The sequence below is a fragment of the Dermacentor albipictus genome, chromosome 1 (genome assembly GCF_038994185.2).
Source record: "Dermacentor albipictus isolate Rhodes 1998 colony chromosome 1, USDA_Dalb.pri_finalv2, whole genome shotgun sequence".
NCBI lineage: Eukaryota > Metazoa > Arthropoda > Arachnida > Ixodida > Ixodidae > Dermacentor > Dermacentor albipictus.
In genome coordinates this window covers 132,492,986-132,514,303 of record NC_091821.1, presented here as the reverse complement: position 1 = coordinate 132,514,303, position 21,318 = coordinate 132,492,986, and the positions used below count along the sequence as shown (strand labels likewise).

General features: G+C 40.9%; 1 protein-coding gene across 4 annotated transcripts in view; it reads left to right on the top strand.

Moving 5' to 3' along the window:
• The window catches only part of Cdc2rk (cyclin-dependent kinase 10), a 64,451-nt gene that overhangs the window by 4,267 nt on the left and 38,866 nt on the right, over positions 1 to 21,318 (top strand). For all 4 annotated transcript variants that reach the window (XR_010562618.1, XM_065424542.1, XM_065424541.1 and 1 more), the window contains exons 7-12: positions 5,313 to 5,365; positions 8,498 to 8,567; positions 11,810 to 11,869; positions 11,955 to 12,078; positions 15,620 to 15,669; positions 19,635 to 19,724. Coding sequence is in view for 3 of the 4 variants with exons in the window: in XM_065424542.1 (XP_065280614.1) it covers positions 5,313 to 5,365; positions 8,498 to 8,567; positions 11,810 to 11,869; positions 11,955 to 12,078; positions 15,620 to 15,669; positions 19,635 to 19,724 (447 nt within the window). In the remaining variant the exon portion in view is untranslated. The remainder of the gene's footprint in view (positions 1 to 5,312; positions 5,366 to 8,497; positions 8,568 to 11,809; positions 11,870 to 11,954; positions 12,079 to 15,619; positions 15,670 to 19,634; positions 19,725 to 21,318) is intronic.

Below are 21,318 nucleotides of genomic sequence, written 5' to 3'. Positions count from 1 at the left end.
CTTTTATCTTTTTTTGTCTTAAGTTTCCAAAAGGCATTGAAAGGAGATGCATACTTAAAGACAGAAAAGTTGCAGAAGAATATCAATTTTTTCATGTTTGAATTTAAAAGTCGATTTTCTATTATGTATATATATAGCTTGGAACCTGAAATATGCATACATTTGAATTATTTATTTCCGTGGAGTCAGTATTTCAGTGCAGTTGCTTATGAAAATGTGCTTCAAAGCTAACTATCATTATGCAGATATTTTGGTCTCCTTTAAAAATCACACCTTTTTGCCTTTCACATTTAAAAAGTTAATTCAAAGCATCTTTCCATGCTGTGTTTTCTTAGAGTCAGTTCAGCTTGTCATGACCTTATAGGTGTATTTGTTAGGTGGCTGTTGGTTATAAAAGACATGAAATCTACCCTAGAATAAAACCTCACAAAAGAAAAGCTAGTTAAAGTGGCCTCTCAAGGCTGACACTTAATTTCGGAGTGTGCTTTGCATTTTCTGGGGCTTGTTGAATTTAATGTTTGTTGCTTTCTTTTCATTATAAATTTTCACTCATAGTCTAGCTTAGAATTTTCACGGTATGTATAGCAGTCACTGTGCACCTACTATAGTTAGCCTGTTCACTCTACATTTAACAATATGCTGTTATTTGTCTTCTCACTGTGCCACAGCAAATCAGTCAACTTGATTGTTTGCTCTCTGACATGTTGCTAATAATTTTCTTTAGACTCTTGTAGAAGGTACAATTGTTTGAATTGAAGACTGCAATTTTTTTTATTAGTTTCTATTGTCTCAAAAAATAAAAATTAGATATGAGAATTGACCTTTAGTGTTTGTTGCACTTCCCTAAACAAACTATTAAAAATGTGCGCTTTGGCTGACTCAACTGCATAACTTTTTGGATGACAGCAGGGGTGAATACAGCAAAATGTCCAAGTTGCCTGATTTATTCGTTTCAACAGCTGCGCTGCTTTAATTGTGCCTCAAGCTTTGGTACATGCTCAGGAGTGCAGATTGTTTCGATTTTATGTTCAAGTAATATAAGCTACCACCTTACCCTAAAGATATAAACATACAAGGGATGGAAGACATAGTGATTGATCGAAGTGATATTAGAGCACTGCTAGAATGGTTGGAACCCTCCAAAGCAGCTGGCCCGGATGGATTGTCATGCGGCCTCACGAAGTCGTGTGCGCAATTCATTTCTCCATGTTTAAGAGTGCTGCATGCAAAATCACTTCTCACAGGTTGCCTTCCAAATGAATGGAAACAGGCCTGTGTTGGTTCCCGTTCATAAATCAGGGCCCCGCAACATGTATGCAATTATAGACCCATATCACTCACAATAATGTCATGTAAAACCCTGGAACACATTTTATACGCTAGGATTATGAATCACATTAACACTAATTTGCTGATTGACCCTAAACAACATGGTTTTAGGCATGGTGTATCTTGTGTCACGCAATTAACTGAATTTGTTCACGGTGTGTGGGAAGTGCTGAATCAAGAGAATTGTGCAGATTCTGTGTTTATCGACTTCAAAAAAAGCCTTTGATGTAGTGGATCATGACTTATTAGTTTACAAACTGCATTGTTTTAACATTAATCCTCTAGTAATCGCTTGGATGAAGGAGTACCTTACACTGCGATCACAATACGTAGTGGTGAAGACATAGGATGTTATTCATGTAATCTCCGGCGTACCTCAGGGATCGGTACTAGGTTCTTTGTTATTTTTAATTTTTATAAATGATGTGTCTACAAATATTCTGTCATCAGTGAGATTATTCGCCGACAATTGTGATGTGTACTGCGAAATAACCTGTTCAGATGATGCTAAAAATTTGCAAAATCATTTAGATAGAACATATACATGGTACAAGAAAGGGAACATGCAACTAAACATGCAGAAAACGGTTCACATGCATTTCACAAGAAAAAAAACAGTAGAGAGCACAACCTACTACATCAATAAATCTTGCTTGGGCAGCATTCTAGAATTAAAGTATTTAGGAATATATCTTACACGGTCTATGTCTTGGCACTATACATTGACCATATCGCAGGAAAAGCATGCAAAATGGTGGGTTTCTTGCAACGGAACACCAAGCTCTTTTCGAAACAAGTTTGTGATCCGTTATATAAAACATATGTAAGGCCTATCCTAGAATATGGTTGTACATTCTGGGATCCTGCAACGAACACTGACAAAGATAAAATTGAGAAAGTGCATAATCTCGGAGCTCGATATGTTTTAGGTAATTACAGCAGACAGCTTAGCATGACTGCTGCAAAGCAGACATTGGGGTGTGGGAGCTGCTTCAAGAAAAAAGAAAAAAATTACAACTAAAGTTCTTCTACAACATCTATAATTCTAGAACTGGCATAGTCCGCGATAGGTACATTCTACAACCTCATTATGTATCCAGCCGTTTGGACCATGTGCACAAGGTACGCGAATACAAAAGCCGAACTGAACTGCTCAGAAATTCACTTTTCCCCCAAACAATCCGTGACTGGAATCATCTACCATAAGCCGTTGTGCATATTACTGATAATGCCAGCTTTGCTACGGCACTTTGAATGCGTATGCTCGCTTGTTTTGCATTGAGAACTAATACTGCCCTCTTACCTATATGCCATGCTCGAACAATTCTTGTATCCTGCTTCCATGTTTGTTATGTACGTACCCCCCCCCCCCTACACACACACTGTAATGCCACTTAGGCGCTGTGGGCAATATGAATAAATAAATAAATAAATAAAGAGGAGAGTTGCAAGTGTGCATGTTACCCTGCAGTAAAATTGCAAAAAGAAATTTCCACTGTTCGAGTGCTTATTTCTAGCTTCACAGAAAGATTATTTGAAATATTTGAGCAAATTCTTCCTCTTTGCTATTGTCTAAAACGACGATTAAATATCTCGGGGAGGGATGGCTTGAAAGTGGAGCTTGCTAGTCTTGGGATGTTCCCTAATGGCAGCAATTTTATATGTCAAAGTATATGTTGTGACTACTATTTCTTGAAATGGAGGATTAAAACACAGAAGCAATGAAAATGACCACATTTTCGAAGTACAGAAAGAGCTAAGAGCTTATTTAAAGTACACTCTTGCAAATTTTTATCAATATTGCTAGACCATCAACCGCGCAGCACGTCAGGGTCCTAAGTGGCAAGAAGCAGCAGGATTGGCAACAGTATGCGCAAGCAAGCTCGCAAAGCACTCTCCGGTACAAGCATCATCTGCTACATTATTCACATCAGGAGTACAGTGCCCTGCCAGGGTTATCTGTGCAGTCCTGTTTGCTAAAAGGTCGGTGTGAGAATAGCTGTAGTTCAAGGCGTCTAATCTGCAATGCACTTTCCTTTTTTTTTATTACTGGAAGATGTGCATGCGCCAAGAAATAAAGATAAAAAAAGATAAAGGAAATTTATGGGCACATGTGAGGTATTGTAAAAATGGAGCAGAAGCAATCAATGCAAATACCTGTAGCTGCATGGTCTGGATATTTGTAGTGGTGCGCAATGGGGCCTTATGTGTAACAAAGGCAGGGTGTGTGCACACCTGAAGCAAAAGACATAGCAGACAGCATTTGAACTGCACATCGGTTACATATACTGTCTCCGATCTTGGCGCTTTTCACTGTTGTAAAGCGCTGACATGCCGTGTGGTCGACACTCATGCAATATTATTTAAAAATTGCAATAGTGTACATATTTGACCACAGTTATGAATGGCTATGTTTTGTTGTGTTCCTAAATTTCTAACCATGTCTTCCTGGTGCTGTAGGATGTAGAAACAGTTAAAGACCAGTGTCCTCCCTTTCCTGTTCTCTTTTACTATGATTTTTTTTCTGTTTTTTTTTTTTCGATGCACTGGAAATACATCAGACCGAAAAAGTTAAGTGGTATTGATAGCTTTCAATAGTCCCCTTGATATGTGAGCCATATATAGGTTAGACCTGTGCTTCGTATTTCCAAGATTTGGCCTACCTTATAGCATGAAGTGATGCAACATGTCATGGGCAAAGTGCATTACATAGCTATGAATAAATAAATATTGATGGTAAACACCCATTATTTATGTATATGGAAATATGCAGGAGGAAGTCCCGAGGTTAGAAACCCCTCCTCCAGTAGTATAATAAGAAAGTAATGGAGTAAACAGAGAAGTCATAAAAAAAGGTTTTCACTTAATAGTTACAAAAATAAAACAAGCATAAAAAATTATATTGAACACAGAGTTAAGCTGCAGGAGTGCAATACTAATTATTTAAAGCAATTCCAGCTTTTGCCTAACTAATATGAATATCCATTATATCTTATCTGTTCATGTATGAGGAAAGTTCATAAGAGATAGAGGGGGGAAACACTCAAGTTGCCATAATTTGTATTTAGTTTTGCAGAAGATTATTACTGGGAGAAAAGCAAGTTTTCGTACTCAGCATGGAAGTTGGCAAAATCAGCAAGTAGTATAAGAATGGTGGCAAAAGCCCTGAAGAGTAAAATACAAGTGTGGTGTAAATGCCAATTAGAAATTGGCAAAACACTAAATTCACTAGAAATAGGGCAAGAAGGCGATAAGCACGTCACAGAGGTAATTAGGCTCACCCCTTGGAATTTGTAAATTTTAAGGTCCAGTATCAACAGAGTATATTTCCCTCACGAAGTAGTACTACTGTAATCGAAGTGACTATGTAAAAATGTACACTCAGGGTGAGTGTAGTTACGCTAAAATACATGCTACATTTTAGCAGTGTGCTGGTTTTGTCTGAATTTTTGTCACAAATTGAAGTAATTTGATGTTGAAACTTATAACTGAGTGTCAACTGTAGCTCATAAAAAATATGCATAATTTAATAAATTACCTTCATGTTGACACAAAGGGTGAGAGTAATTTATACACATGTAATCTGTTGGTGTGACAAATGCAAATCCTGAGGAGAAAGTACTGTGAATGCATATGTCAAAACTGTGTCTTCATGTCTTGCTTTTGCATTCACCAATTCTGAATCCAGATACAGTATATGACCTTTTTTTTTTTATGTCAAATGGCGGGCAGAAGTTTTGCAAGCACGACAAAGCTGACACCCTGCATCTTGTTGGCATGAAAATAGCAATATTTACTTGTAACATTGCGTGAAATCACACATGGTTACTTGGCCTGAGAAAGAAAGGTGGCCCTTTTTTGTATTATTATTATTATTATTATTATTATTATTATTATTAAAGATCTGTACTGGGAATCAGTGAACTTTTCATAATAGTGTTATTTTTAATATCTCTCTTGCTTATTCTTGCCTCACGTTTCAGAGATTTAAAAGTGTCAAACCTCCTCCTGACTGACAAGGGCTGCCTAAAAATTGGTCAGTGTGTGTTATACATTTTTGTTTTGTGATTGTGATCCTTAGAATAGTTCCATCTTGAAGTTTACTGGTACAAATGTGCCACTTCAATACTGTTGTTACGCTGCTTTAAACTGTTTTATAATTAAGGTTCGGCACTCTCGGTTATTATTTCTCAGAGATTCTGCATACTTTCCTGGCAGCTGTTTATTTTTTTTCCTTGTTTATTTGCAATAATGTGTTTTTTTAGCAATGCCAGCAGTATTTCTCGTTTAAACTGATGTGCAATGCATTTTTATCAGTAACATTACCATAGTAACAGAAGAAAGAAAGCATAGTTCATTTGGAATGATGCCATTGGGAATGATATGCAACCTTCATGTGTACCAGCCATGAAATTCAGTGAATATTCTTAAGATTTGAGAGCAAGTTGCTAAGTGGTGGCATAATGACAGCAGTGAGGGGTCTCACTCAGCCATGAATTAAATAAACTGATAACTGCATTTAATTGTACATCTAATTTAGTGCAGATATATTTATTCATTACTCATCTAAATGACTGCCAACTGCTATCATGCTATAGCGTTTAGAGATTACAAAATTCTCACAAATAACCGTGTTCTTATTTTGTTGTGTGGCACACTTTATGAGCCAAATTGTGATTTTTTTGTTTTGTTTAGAAAGACACCCCAGTTTTTTATCGATTGTATTACTGTTGACTCTCATTACAACTGCCCCTGATAATCCGATAAAAAATGTCCGTTCTATCCGAAGTTCGTAATATCTGAAACACTCACTTCCGAAACTTTGGTCAGGATGTGTGACAACGTTATTGCAAACAGCAAGTGACGAAAATCCAACGTAAAAAACAAACAAAAAAGTTACAGTTTCGCCCGAAAGGCGAAGCATCGTTTGCGATAGCAAATTAGTAGACAGCTATGCGAAGTAAAGATAGTAGTTTTATCGGCCGTATAAAGTTGTAAACATTAGCTTACTAACTAAATTAACAAGCGCCGTGTCATATGCGCACAAGTAAACATGAACATATCTCACTCGATGACCGCAGAAAGTCGCTGTCAAAACATTGGAGTGAGGAAGTGCGGCAGCAACAGCGAGTGAATTGACCTTCATGCTGTCTCTCGCTTCAACGCGAACTAAATGTTGAAAGCACAGCGCATATGAATCTACCGGCACTGGGCGCATCTGGTCCACGTCGCAGATCACTTTGAAAATGAGGCCAGCGCGGGCGTGCACTTTGTCTACATCGCAGATCGCTTTCAAGATACGGCGCCTGCGCGGCCATGCTATTAACAGCAGCCACTGAAATAGAACCCCCCCCCCTTGTGCCTTACGCGCTAAGATGGCGCGCTTCAGTCCCATTTTTCTCCTTCTCTTGCGTGCATGATATTTAGCCTGATCATCGGCTGACCCTCGCAGGTCAGTTGCCTGCCCATGTCAACATGGCAAAAGTCTGTTTTGTACGCCCGATTTTGAGAAATGTTGCTGCTAATTTCGTCTGCTGAAGGCAATAGTCTGTTGTAGCATAGTCCATAAAAAGCGAACTTTGTTGCATTAATGAAATAGCTAGAGCAAACTAAGGTTGAAATATGGTCCTTTATATCCGAAAGTCTGTCGTAGGAGTGTCCGTTGTAAAGAGTGTAGACTGTATTACTGTACTGTATGACATCCCACTACAGTCAGAGGCCTCTACAATGAAATTGTCGATATAATGAAAGATTAAGTGTGTCACTGCCCTATTTCTTTCTTTATGGGTATTGTGAAAAGCCTCTACAGCAAGGACTGATGCAACAAATTTGCCTGTACAACAAAAGAATTTAGATGCCCCTGACAGCTAACTTGTTGCCTTACAACAAATGCACCTAGGGGTGCCGCCACTGCCCTCCCTAAGCCACCACTGAGCTGTGGTCAGTGCTAGAACTAGTGACTTGCTTGATGAGTGTGCCGAGCACAGCATTTATTTTTGTTTTGTTGCTCAGCTCCAGGAATCGCTTAACTCATATGCCGTTTGTGTTGCAACACAAGAATGAATGTGACAGCTGACGAATATTTTGAGGTTGACTATGTGCTGAGTTGCCCGGATCTTATGACTGATGATTTAGCCGAAGCCAACAAGGATGGGAAAGATGCAAAGGTCGACAAAGGCATCTGTAATAAAGAGCCTGAAAATGAAAAAAAAATTAATAATAAACGACAGTGGTGGCAATAGCGGCATTTGACACTCTACAGCCATACTTTCATCACTCCCAGGTATTGCCGCAAAGCTTGTGTGAACCTCAATGACATAAGGGCAGCCGTGCTTCATACATTCTGTTGCAGGAAGTGTGCAGAAAAAAAAATGTCGATTTCATTCACTAAGTATCCCTTGAATTTATGTTAAATAATGATTTTATTTTGCTGAACGGGCTTAGTCTCCTCTAGTGGAAGCGGTATGGTACTTGATCTTTACAACAAAGCAACCTGTATAATGGATGATTTCGGTGGTTTTTAGTACTTTGTTATAAAACCGTTTAACTGTATTTTGTGTAAAATTATGCATGGACCCAATGGATGATTGTGTAAATGACACGGTGAAGGAATGTGTCTTTTGTTGATGTACAATCACTGAGCACATTTACTGGTTCATTGTCTTGCCTCTGGTTGTCTGCCTTGATTTGATTGAGATGCTAACAGAAGCTAGAATACAGTTGCCTTTGAACTTCTGCAAGTGCACTCTTGTAAATAAAGCGAACGTGTATCAATGCTGCTTTTGTAGTGTTGTATACAAAGGAGATGCAAATATTTGATCGTGCATTGTGGTTTGATTTGTTAGTTGTTTATCCATTTTCTAGGTTTTCGTTCTTTGTTTTAAGCATCTGACGACGCTGTTTTATGCCCATGACAAATGTTCACGGTATAAATTGCACAAATCCCACGAGGAGCCCTGCAGTTGGTTGGTAGTAATACCTGTCCTGTGTACCACTTCTGGTGCCTTGTTTCACAATGCTTGTTGTATTATGCAGTATCGAACACGAGCTACAATAACAAAAATCTCTTCTTGCTTTACGCTATTCCTGTTGGAAGCCGTAATTGCATGTTTGTTAGCCACTGTTTGCTTCTTTAGTCTTTCATTATGTTTCTGCTTTTCTTTTGTAGCTGATTTTGGACTTGCAAGAAAGTATGGTCTTCCTGTAAAGCCTATGACACCACGTGTAGTCACACTTTGGTGAGTTCTTTCAGAAGTTTCGTAATTAGTGCATTTCTTCATGTATCTGGTAATGTCTAGATTACTAGAGTTGTCCTAACCACAGCTAGATTTTTACATTCATTCTAACGGTTAGATAAGCAGTGGACCGTTAGGGTTACCAGGGTGTCTACCAACCAGGAAAACTGGGAATTCTCAGGGAATTTGAATAGTCTGGAAATACTCCGAAAAAACTCAGGGAATTTGTGCTTCTATAAGGTAAAATTAGCTGTAACTTTATATAAAGGGAATGAAAGTCGTGTTAATGCTGGCTCCAGTAACAGAGGAATCGCAATGAATCATCATTGATGCCGTGTCATTGGCACGAGGTATTGCCAGAGCACTTGACTGATTTTCCAGAAGCCAGATTTTTTGAACATGCCCGATAATTCGCGTGACATTGTGGCACCACCACATACTCCATATAGTCAATGTATATTGCCCTGACTGCAGGTCTGAAATGGCATTAATCAAAGCCACCACCGCTGCAATTTTGATTATCTCGCCGCCTCGAACAGGCACTCGCACGCAGATCCGCTGGCAGCCATACCCACCACCACGGCAATGTTAGGTCTAGCTGCTTCTACGTTCGTTATTAAGCTTCTTGCCGTGCGGTGCCATGTTTTTCATTGAAAGAATTCGCCACTGTCAGCAATGGCACCGACTCCACCTTTGTAATCTTCGCAATGGACTTCGAAGCCCGCAGCACATTGCATAATGCCACTCTTCGAAAATTTGCTTCGCCTCAGTACAGCAGTCTTACGCAGTGAACATAACAAGCTTGGGAAGGGACAATTGTCATGGTACACAGTATGTATTCCTTAATTATACACGCGTGCACCCCAGTCTCCTGTCACAGTATGAGCACCGATATGCCTAATAAGTACTGGCAGGCCTTAAGAGCTTTTTTGGACATGCCTGTGGCAATTTTAGCTCTTAAGGGCAGTTAAAGACATGCATTCATTTTTTTTTTTTTCGGACTGCCCGATTTTTCGAATGTTTTTGTGGACCCTAGGGAGTCCGAAAAATCGGACGTTGACTGTACAACTGACCAAGAAGGTGCTTCAAATGATCCATGGGGAAACAGGTGGCAGAAGGAGGATGAGAACAGAAATGACCGACGCATTGAGGAATGAATGAGGAATGAAGTGTGTCGCTGCCTCTTTGAAGGAGCTTGAGCTCAAAAAACAAAGTGCTGGCTGACACCAAGATGCAGGTGTCCCTCATCCAAACCAAAATAAACTCTTTAAAGCAGTGAAACCAAATACTGAGATGATGTGTACGGGCTGAGAGTATGTCAGGACAGTTGAGGTTGACTTCCTAGCTGTTGAGAGAGAATCTTAGTTGGCACAGCGTTCAGGCCTCATACCAACGAGCTTGCTATCAGTAGATAGAAGTAGCTCATATTCAAAAATATTTACTTATGTATGCATCTTCTTTTCATTTGTATTTGAAAATGTTCGACTCAATTTGGAATCCGTTTTACCATTTTTCTCACTGTGCATTTTACTAACACCTTCCTTCTGTTTTCCTTTTAAATGAAATAGATATTACTCCTTACTATTCAAACTGGATTAAGTCATTTGTTTGTTTCAACATGCTTACTAGAGAATGACAGCATCGGGCAACATGGTGTCAGCCTGTCTTGACATAAAACAAAGTTCTGGCTCATTCAGGGAATATTGCAAAGGTGCCCAGGGAAAACCTGGAAAACTCAGAGAATTTGGAAATGTCAACTTGGTAGACACCCTGGTTACAGAATAGGTGCCAAGAGAAAAGAGACGCAGTCGAGGATGGCAAAAGACTAGGTGGGGTGATGAAATTAAGAAATTCGCAGGCGCAAGTTGAAATCAGTTGGCACAGCACAGGGGTAATTGGAGATTGGTGGGAGAGGCCTTCATCCTACAATGGACTTTAAGGGACACTAAAGGCAAATACTAAGTCGATGTGGAGTGTTTAAATGCCATTCCAGAAACCTCTCAACGCTTGTCTCGCGCCAAGAAAAGACTTAGTTAACGAGAAAATTGCATCTGAAGAGCCCAAATGCCTTCTTTGAAATTCAAATCTCCCGCCACCCAACCGGGGGAGTGGTGACGTTGCATACGTCATACCACCCTTTGCTGCCATTGGTGAGTAAAACAGCGCCTGACAGATGGCAGTACGGAGCAAAAACAGTGCTGTGGATTCGCCGCTGCAGCTGGTGTTTGGTCAAGTGGTGTAGACCATTCGGACGTCCCATGACATCACATGGAAGATGAGTTCTCTGCTACTTGCAGTTTGTGCGAGTTTCGCGAGCCAGTAAAACCAGCGTAGCACTATGCAATAACGAAACTAGTGAAACGTGAAAGCGTGGGCGGCGCGGAGTCGAACAAAAATGAAACCTTTCGACTGCCCGCATTGTTGTCAAGGGTAATTTCAATGAGTTTTTTCCAAGCATGAAATAGAACTGGAGAAGTGGCATTTTATTTCGTCTTATAATACAATACAAGGATTTTTTATTTTTTTTTGCAACAAATGGTGGAGTACTAGTGACAGAATTTAACTGAGGAGTGCTTTCATTATCGGGCAAGTACTTGAATGTCCCGGGGGAGTCTCTAATCAAGTCCTGCATTTACCTCAACTTCTCTATTTAAGGCTCTGTTTGCGATAATATTGACGCCTTAGAGATTCTCAAGCAATAATCTATCACTTTAGCTTGACTTAATATTTGCCTTTAGTGTCCCTTCAAAATAGGCTGATGATGATGATGAAATTAGCATTTGTGCTGTAATTGTCTTCTGCTATATGCTTTTCTTGCAATAGTGTTGGGGAAAGTGGTGGTGTGAGTCTCCTGAACCGTGCTCCTATTGTACGATCTTTATCTTCACTTCCTTGCCTCTTCATATCATGGGCTAAGCTGGTTTGCCACAGTAAAAAAAAAACTGTGCACTTCTTGCCATAGTTGCCCTTCAGCCTGCTAAGGACCAACAACCTTTGAAGCAGTGTTGGTGTAGTGAAACTCACGAAATCAATCTAGTATTGTCTCAGTGGAGCCAACATTTGAAGGAGCATTGTAGCCTCACAGGAGTCAAGAAAGCTGGCAGTTGTTGTCTGTTAGAGCAGATGGAAGTATATGTGTGGATTGCTTATTTGTACCTGATAGCATGGATAACCTGCACTACTAGCTTTGTTGTCATCACTGTTGCCTGCTGTGTGTGCTATAATTTGGACACCTATTTTCTCAGGTATCGGGCACCAGAACTGCTGCTGCAAGCCAAGACCCAGACCACAGCCATCGACATATGGTAGAGTATAATGTTAAAAACAAGCCATCCCAGTGATAGAGTAAGCCAAGCCGTGTATCTCACTTGTATGCTTGCATGTTACAAGGGCTGCTGGCTGTGTCCTCGGGGAGCTGCTGTTACATAAGCCCCTGCTACCAGGGCGCTCCGAGATTCACCAACTGGAACTGATCATTGATTTGCTGGGAACACCCAACGACATGATATGGCCTGTGCGTAGACACATGTCTTTTTTGTTACAGTTTGGCTAGTTTCTCCTCCATTGCCTATTGTCTGTTAAGCCTGCTCTGCAAGAAACATTTCTCGCACTGGAAACCGACCTGTGCACGCCTTGGTCTCTCCAATGGTCATATATATGGCCATAATTCGACAGTAGCAGCCATGGCCTTGGCATGGTACACTGCTGTGGTTGCCTCTTACCATGAAGATAATCTTAGCAAAAAGAGAACACTATAGTGAGAATGCAATTCGTTTTCTGTGCAGAAATACCACAAATGGTTATAGTTTTGATTGTAGTGAAAAATAGACTTGCAGGCCATTTGTTACCCTGCTAGATATGAAACACGGGTAGCCTGCTGTAGCATGCCTTGCATCCAATTGATGAATTCATATGAATTGTGTGCTGTTAGAAATCTAATTGGTAAGCAAATTTTTCACATCATTCTCTTTTTTTTTTCAAAAGTCGTGACCTGCATGAAAACGTGCGGGCAGGCATTAAAGGGACACTAAAGGCAAGTATTAAGTCAAATTAAAGTGATAGATGAATTCTTGAGAATGTATAAGGTGTCGATATTATCGCAAACACAGCTTTAGTAATAAAAAATTGAAGTAAATGCAAGACCGACGTGACCGGCCCCCGGTTCATTCAAGTACTAGCCAGATAACATAGGCACTCCTCATTACAGTTCCGTCACTAGCACTGAACGACTTGTAATAAAAAAATAATTACATTGCATTATAAGACGGAAGAAGTACTGCTTGTTCAGTTCTATTTGATTTTAGGGGAAAACTCATTCACGTTACTTTTGGCAGCGACGCAGACGGTTGAAAGGTCTCATTTTCACTTGACTCTGCGCCACTCATGCTTTCGAATTTCAGTAGTTTTGTTATCGCATAGTGCTGTGCTGGTTTCGCTGGCTTGCAAAACTCACACGAACTGCAAGTCGCAGGGAATGCCATGTCACATGATGTTGCAGCATAGTGCATGGAAATGCCAGATTAGTTTAGTACAAATAAGCACATCAAATATTCCTGTTATATATGTGCTGTCCTGCACATAACTACATCTATATACATGTACTATCTTGGCACGGTTTCTCTATCAATCTGCGTTTATTTCATGAATAAAAGAATTACATAGATAAATTTGCGGAAGGAGGACCCAGACCACAAGGCTGCATGGGGACCTTCTGTCCCGAAGTTATAGAAACATTAAATGCCAAGTACAACAGCAATATGTTAGAAAATACAGATAGTCAAATTTTAGAAGAATGAAAACAAACCCAGTTATAACATCAATCATTTGCAATATAAAGCAACAAACACATGATAAAAATTCAGAATACTAGGTATTGGTAAATGGTAGCAACTGCTTTTTGAAAATGTCTAATGAGAAAGAATTTTCTATGGCCGTGTGTTTGTGTCTTGTGTAAAGAAATCGTAGTGCTCTCTGTCGGGCGCCGTTTTACCCACCGATGGCGATGGCATATGCAATGTTACCACTTTCTGCTCGGGGGCGGGTGATTTGAGTTTCTCTAGATAAATGCGGACCCTTCAGACATGATTTTCTCTTAAACTACTAGCGAATTCCAATGGCAGATTTGGAGCATTTCTGGAGCAGCATTTCTTGCTCTTTTTGGAGCAACACTGTTCCAATTGCAGATAGGGAGCACCGATTGAGTGTTTCAATGGCAGATTGAGAGCACTCACGGCTCAGCTGACACATTTCCTGTCTTTTTCCCAACATGCCTCTATTACGCCGCAACGCTGGTATTGACGGATGCAATGTACACTGCTATATCGCGTCGCGCATTCTTGCCCGCGCTGCTTGAGAGTGACAGCTCTGAATGTGACACTACAAGTTTGGATTCGTGTAGCGCTGATTCTGATAGCGATGCTGGAGCCGCCACTTATGAGCAAGCCTTTGAAGTCATGTTTCACCTTCCTGCTAAGAGACGAACAATCGGCTATGTCAAGGACATCGTTCACTGCTACTCTGGGCAGATCCACTTGCCCCGTCCCCTTGTGCATTTCATTAGGCTTCTAGTATATCGTAGTTTCAATTTCCCCTCTATGTGCTATCTTCGAGAGTGTCTCCTTTTCTTCACAGATGCTGACAGCCATATGTGTAGAGCCACAATGCGAAAGGCAGCGATATTTGTAAAAGTGTTATTTTGTTTGTGCTTTTATTTATATGTTACTTCTGTCTCTTCTTTTTTATATGTATATATATTGGCTTCTACCCTGCTTTTTAGGAAAGAAATCTGCTATTATGGCCTGTCTCTACATCCCCGTAGAGTTGTGCGCGCTGTTCAGACGCAATGCACCATGCAGAAACAGGCGGAGACAGCAAATGATAGTCTCCTCTGGCACACAAAGGACGCTGGAAAGCTGCATATCTCCATGGTGCACGTGTGCATGCACGTGCATGGTGTGCACGAGCGCCCACTTGCCATTCCCTTGCTCTGACTGCAGGGCTTTTGTTCCAATTTCGGATTTGGCGGCATCGCTCTGTGCCGTAGTGGAGTGCTCATTCACGGAGTCGGCTGCCCACTCCGGCTCTGCCATTGGATTTCAACATAAGTCTTTTCTTAGTACGAAGCAAGTGTTTTGAGGTTTCTGCAGTGGTATTTTAGCAGTGTGCATTGGCTTAATATTTGCCTTTAGTGTCCCTTTGTGAACTTTACCTGACAGATGTCGTGATCTTCGATTCCCATGGAAAATGTGCCATGCCAGTCGGCCTTTATCAAAAAGAATTTCTGCTAGCTCTGAGACAGCAGTGTGCACGAAGCATAGTGCACCTGCAAAGGTCTTTTCAGTTGCTTTTACGCAGTAGGACGGGTTAGCATTAGCCCTTGCTCTGTCTATACTACTCTCTATATTGCTATAAGCCATTCAGACAGCACCAACTGTTCCGAATTAGAAAGTGTTTTAGCAGAAGTTAGTTAAACTTAATTGGAAGCATTTTTAGTTCTCAGAATTGTACTTATAGAGTTTGTACTGAGCCATTATCTAAATGCATCCTTTTTGAGTCTGGCGCTGGTGCAGGCTGGCTTCTGTTATTCTTGGCTGTGTCAGTCGTCATTGCGTATTAGCAAATAACAATAATAAAAACTGTTATGGCAGACCTTCATTGTTTTCATGTAAAGTCACCTTTCACTGTATGATTCAATACCTGTGTCATTGACAGTAATCATTTTGTACAGGCTTTGCTTAGAAAGAATGAACCAGGTAGTTTTCAGGACGTAAATTGCTTTTCTGCCTGCTTCTGGCAGCTTTTCTGTGCAGTCTGCTATGTTACATGACGTTTCATTTTGATTGGAACATAGTTGGGCTGTTCGATATGAAGTCAGTTGTTAAATTTAACCATTTACGGGCTGATTTCTGTGTGGATATTCTAGTTGGTCCTTCAGCCTTGCTGTGTTATGAGAATTAGTAGCATTACTCTATTCTTTGGTGCCAAGATTTGCATAAGCTGATGCATCACTGCCTTCCTTCCTTCTTTCCCCCCCTCCCTCATCATTTTGGTAATAGGGCTATTCGAAGCTGCCAGCACTGGAGAATTTCACCCTTAAGCAACAGCCGTAAGTGATTCCTATTCTGTATTACAGTGCACAGTTCATTTTCTTTTTGCAAATATTGTCTAAAGTTCCTGGACCCCTTAGAATGTTATGCATGAGTCAATTAAAACACCTTTTCTTTTCTGTAGCTTATAAATGATTGCATAGTGCAGTGCCATGCTATGCTGGAAGATGACCTGACCCGTGTGCGTATTGTGAAAATGATGAGCCTGAAAAGCTTTGGTTGAGTGAAAGATCCTTAGATGCTTAACATCTTTAAGTGCATTAATACATGGTTGTAGATAGAATAGTGAAGCCAGTTAGGTGCTTAATATAGATATTAAACAACAGGGGCCCCAGCACTAAGCCCAGGGGTAAACTTGACTGTAACTACTACTTGGCTTACTTAAGCATGAGATGTATTCTTGGATGATTACTTTCGGCGATGCTATCCCTTACGCATGATGTAGTCATAGTGCCCAACCAGCTAGCAGCTCATCCGGTTTTGCTGAACCAGCCAATAAGCACGCACTGAAAGTGATATCGCCAAAAGTGTCCATCCAAGAATACGTCCCTATTTCTCTGTATTCGTACATTAAAAGGGTCAGTAAAATATAAAATATTCTTTAAAAAAAATATTGGATACATGCCTCTGAAACCTAAAAGCATTTGAACTACTTTTAGAACAAAAGCAAATAATGCAAGCACGATGTCAGCAAACTTTTTTTCCCTTCACATTTGCTGTTTGTTGGAAGCTGCTTGTTTTAAAGGTGCCCTGAACCATGACCTTGAGCTCAGTGAACAAACACATTGTGTGGGTAGAGCATGGAGCTGTAAACATTGCAGACAAGTTTTGCAGATAAATGTTACACATAGAGCTAAAAAATGGCATGTAAAAACAGCTCCTCCTTTCCATTTTCGAAACTCCCAGCTGGCTGCCAGCTGGCATCGGGTTGCAGCAGCCCAAATTTTTTTCAATTTGTGTTTTTCATCTCAAATTCCTAGTGCTCACAAGATCATCAACCCACAGCAGCCGCATTTCGATTGAGACAAAATGCGAAAACGCTCGCGTGCTTAAATTTGGGTGCGTGTTAAAAAACCCCTGGTGGTCCAGATTAATCCGGAGTCCCACACTACGGCGTGCCTCATAATCATATATATGGCAGTTTTGGCGCGTAAAACTCCACAATTTAACTTAATTTTAAGATCGTCTGTGTGCACACCCTGCCAGATCTCTCAAGGACGATCAGAAAAGAGAAAGCAATGCTTGTTAATGCATCCTGTTGCTCTCTGTCAGAGGCCCATCTCAAAAGTTTATCATAAGTGCTCTGAAAAAAAAAAAAGTGAGGGTTGATGAGTCTAGCATTGTTATTGGCACTGCTCCTGCAGAAGAGGTGTGGGGAATAGAGAAAGTAAATATTGCACTCCTAATTCTTCCATTCATATTAGGTATTTCTTTTTAATTTCTTCGGGATTATATTTTTCAAAAGACACCTCAATCAATTGAACATGTTCTCAGGGCTTAGGAAATGCTGTTTCAGGATTTAAAAGAGGCTTCCAGGTTGACCCTTGAGCTTTCAAACTGTGCACTGTAAGTTTAGTGCATATTAGAAAACAACAGACATATTGTGTTCACTTTGAATTTCATTTTGATCGGCATCCAGGACTGTAGGCAAAATAATGCAAGTTTGTAAATAAACACTACCATTTACAGGGTCTAATGTCAAGTGCAGTATAGATGTTAATAGTGTAATCCATGTTAGCAGACTTGTTCATTTCCTTTATGTGTATATGCAAAAGCCAGGGTTTCATTATGAGATCCTACAATTTCTGTATTTAGACTGAATTTGGAACTACTATGTGCTCTTCAATTGCTTTTATGACTATAAAACTATTGCTCATTTTGTATTACTACTATTATTTTAGTTAAAGGGACACTGAAGAGAAACACTAGTGAAATTTAGACTGACAAAGTACTCTTTTGAAAACTCTATTCTTAATACTTTTGCGACAATAGGTTGAATATTTAAAGAAGACATGAAAGTCAATGTTAAATTTTTCTCATTTGCATTGAAACCCCAGCACCTCAGTAGGACGTCGTGGATTTCAAAGTATTTTTGCGTAATTTGTGTCTTGTTGGCTGAGTAAAAGTTTGCAATACTTGCCAAGTTAAATCTTTATCTCATTTAGAATACAATGTATGTTGTCCATTTTTACAGATAAAAAATGAACTAGGCCCAAAGGGACCCTGAAATGATTTTGACGATGTACAAACGTACTGCAGGCATTAGTGTAGATCCTTCTGATCATTAAGTGGCACATTTGAGTGCTCAGTGTAAAGTGTGTAATTTATTATAAGGTTTTAAACATATGCATCGCTACTGATCACTACGGTGCCGCTCCCCTGAGTTTTCAGCCGCCCCCTCCCAATTAACATAGGTAGCCCAATTGAAGTCAGTTGGGCAAGCTATCCAGTTGGCTAAGGTCGCTTCATTTATAATTTTTCTAACTTTATGGTGAACAGGTGTCGTTCATGATAGTTGGAATGTTGGTTAATTTGTTTCTATAAAAAAGTAACACACATTGACAATTTATCACTTCACCCAAGCACTTCCAGTGCACAGCAAGTATCATCTGCTTTTGTGACAACATTCTCTGTGTTGACGTGACCTGCATGGTCAGTGTTGGTTTCAAGGTTTCTTCTTGCGAGCACCATGGATTGCTCTTGTTACATTGTGGGCTGCAAATCTAGCGATCTACATGTCAAGCTGCTACATCATGTCCCTATGCAAAGCAACATGTGAGTGGAGTGGCTGCAGTGCATTGGGCTGACTGTATCCGACCGGTGCCAGGATCTACGCATTTGTGGCCATCACATCACGCCAGTGGATTAGTACCACGATAGAGAGTTTTGGTGTGTCATGTAGTTCAGTAAATGCAGGCGGACTGGGAATTTTGCTGGGTGAGCGGAGGCGCAAACGTGAGCAGCCTACAGAATGCAGCTACCTGGTGGCACCGAGTTTAACCATACAAACACAGAGCTAATATAGCAGTAACAAAGTGTATTCTATTTCGCTGCTTGTGTAATTTTTCGGCAGAAGCGTGATCATGAACACTTTTTGGTTACAGCAAAATTCACTCTGTGTTTGGCTGGTTAAGCTCTGCACCACCAGGTGGCTGGACTGTGCAGGCTGATCAGGCTGCTCACGAGTGTCTGTGCTAAAGCTTCTTCATCACAGCAGTAGTAGTAGCAGAGAGGCTTTAGTTTGCACCTCTGCCCATCCGTCAAAACGCCCAGTTCGCTTGTAATTTCTGGAATACCGGACGCATTCGGCGCTGCGACAGAACCCTTGCAATGCACACTACTTGGGTAACTCTCTCTGGAATTTGACGGCCAGGCAGCTAGCGGAGAGGTTGGAGAGGCTTTGCACACTGGCTCCAAGACAACCGGAAGCAGATGACCCGTCATCACATCATGACGCAGTCAGTGAAGGCGTAGCTTTAGCCCCGATCACTCAGTGAACAAGTTGAGAAAAAGCATGGCTAGGGAGGAGGGTAACTTGTAATCATCCATAGCTCTGTTAATATGAGATGCTTAACTTCAATTGTGGCACTAATGCTTTACTGTAGCTGTACACTACACATCTACAAAATTTGTCCAGAATGTTTCAGGGACCCTCTAAAACATACTCCATCAATATCTATGGTGTCACGTTGAGCTAGTGCAGGAACTTCAAGTTGGCAGCGCCATCCGTCTTTCGTTATTGTGGTATGTCTGGCTTACCAAGCCTCTTCTAATGGTAAGAGTCGCTTTTTTCGTATTGTAGAAGAGTAATTTACTAATACAGGTGGCATCATTTTTCTCTTTAGTGTCCCTTTAATGACATTTGAAAGCCTCATTATGACATCTCTTGTTCAATTATGTTGTCAAGTGTACTTGGGGCATGTCAAGAAAATGTGAAATATGTATTTTTTTTTTCTTTTTTTAGGTACAACAACCTGAAGCATTTCTTCCCCTGGCTCTCACCAGCTGGCATCCGCCTTTTGAATTTTCTCTTTATGTATGACCCAAAGAAAAGGTGAGACTACTCATGGCTGATTTGATGAAAATGTGTTCACTTGGTGATTGCCACATTCATCACCATACTATCATAAAACTTCCAAGCGGACAATGTGTCTTAGGCCCGTATTCAGACACAGAACTTAAGTAGGGCGTCAATAAGTGCGGGAAAAGTACAAGTTTTAGGAAAGTTTCAGGCGAGTACTTCAAAAACGACACTTAAGTATCACTTTCGAAAGTAACACTTTTCGAGTCAAGTATGTCGTCTGGTGTTGAGGATACGTAAATATTTTACGTGTACGATAGGTTCAATCGCAAAAAAAATAATTTTTGCAGCAGAGGAATGTGGATATAACTGTTGCAGTGCTTGCTCTCGCATTCTTCTGAGTAAAATACAAAGAACGGTTTGGTTTTAGCGCTTTACTCAAACTCGTCTGGCCACAAGTTCACGTTAGTTTTCGCAGCCACTGCGGTTCTGTGTGTCGCCGTCCCAGCTTTTTTTGGTTTTGCTGCTGAAAACTTGCGGCGTTCTTGCGCAGAGAGCGTGTGTGCGTTGCATGTTTTCAACCCGTGCGGGCGATGAAAAAAAGGAAAACAAACTTTTCTGAAGAAGAACACGCCGTGCTCCGTGAATCCGTTTCGCACCATCGCAGCCTTTCGACAGCGAAAAACCTCCGCGTCATCTCCTCCGGGACTTCTGGTGGGTACACTTTCCTTAAGCACGAATTGATCGCATCCCTCAACCGAAACTCATGTCTCTCGGAATTCAAAATACATTCGAAGAACTGGCAGAAGCTCAACTGATAACTCAAAGAAACAGACTTGCACAAACAACCACAGGTAGGAAACTCCTTGGCAGACTCGGGTATCACGAGTTCCTAGAAAAACACAACCAAGCTAAACCCATCCCCACAATAATCAGAAACACCATCAAAGTGGCGCCAATACCCAGAAATATGGACTCAACTCTACATGCAGACAGAAGAGAAGCCAGAGCTGCATACATTGAGAAAACGCACGGCGACAAACCAAACTCCCGCTTCGTGGACGCGGCAAGATACCCAGGCAAGCAGAAAAGAACGGTAGCTGCTGTCACTGACTACTTGGGCAGAGAAATCATTAGCGCCTCCACTCACAACACCACTATCGTGGAAGCAGAAGAAATCGCAATAGCCCTTGCTATCAAAGTGGCGGAACCAAACCAACAACAAATAACCATCCTATCAGACTCTCAAGCGGCATGCAGAAGCTACCTCAGGGGACGAGTATGCACCGCAGCCTATAGGATTATATGAGATATAAAACCCCGAGCCAGATTTCACCTTATATGGGTACCCAGTCATGAGGGGATCAGTGGAAACGAAGAGGCTGACAGTGTAGCTCGTGCGCATGCTACACACCAAGGGTGCTCGCAGGACGCCTCTGACGACCTGATCCCGATTGACCAGAACTACTCTGCAATTTTAAACTACCACAGAGGAAATAGAATGAAACTACCACCCCCAGATAAGAACCTCGGTAAGGAAGAACACATTATATGGAGAAAGCTGCAAACGTATGCATATAACAACCTGCTCATTCTCCATAAAATTCATCCCGAAAGATATGCGGAC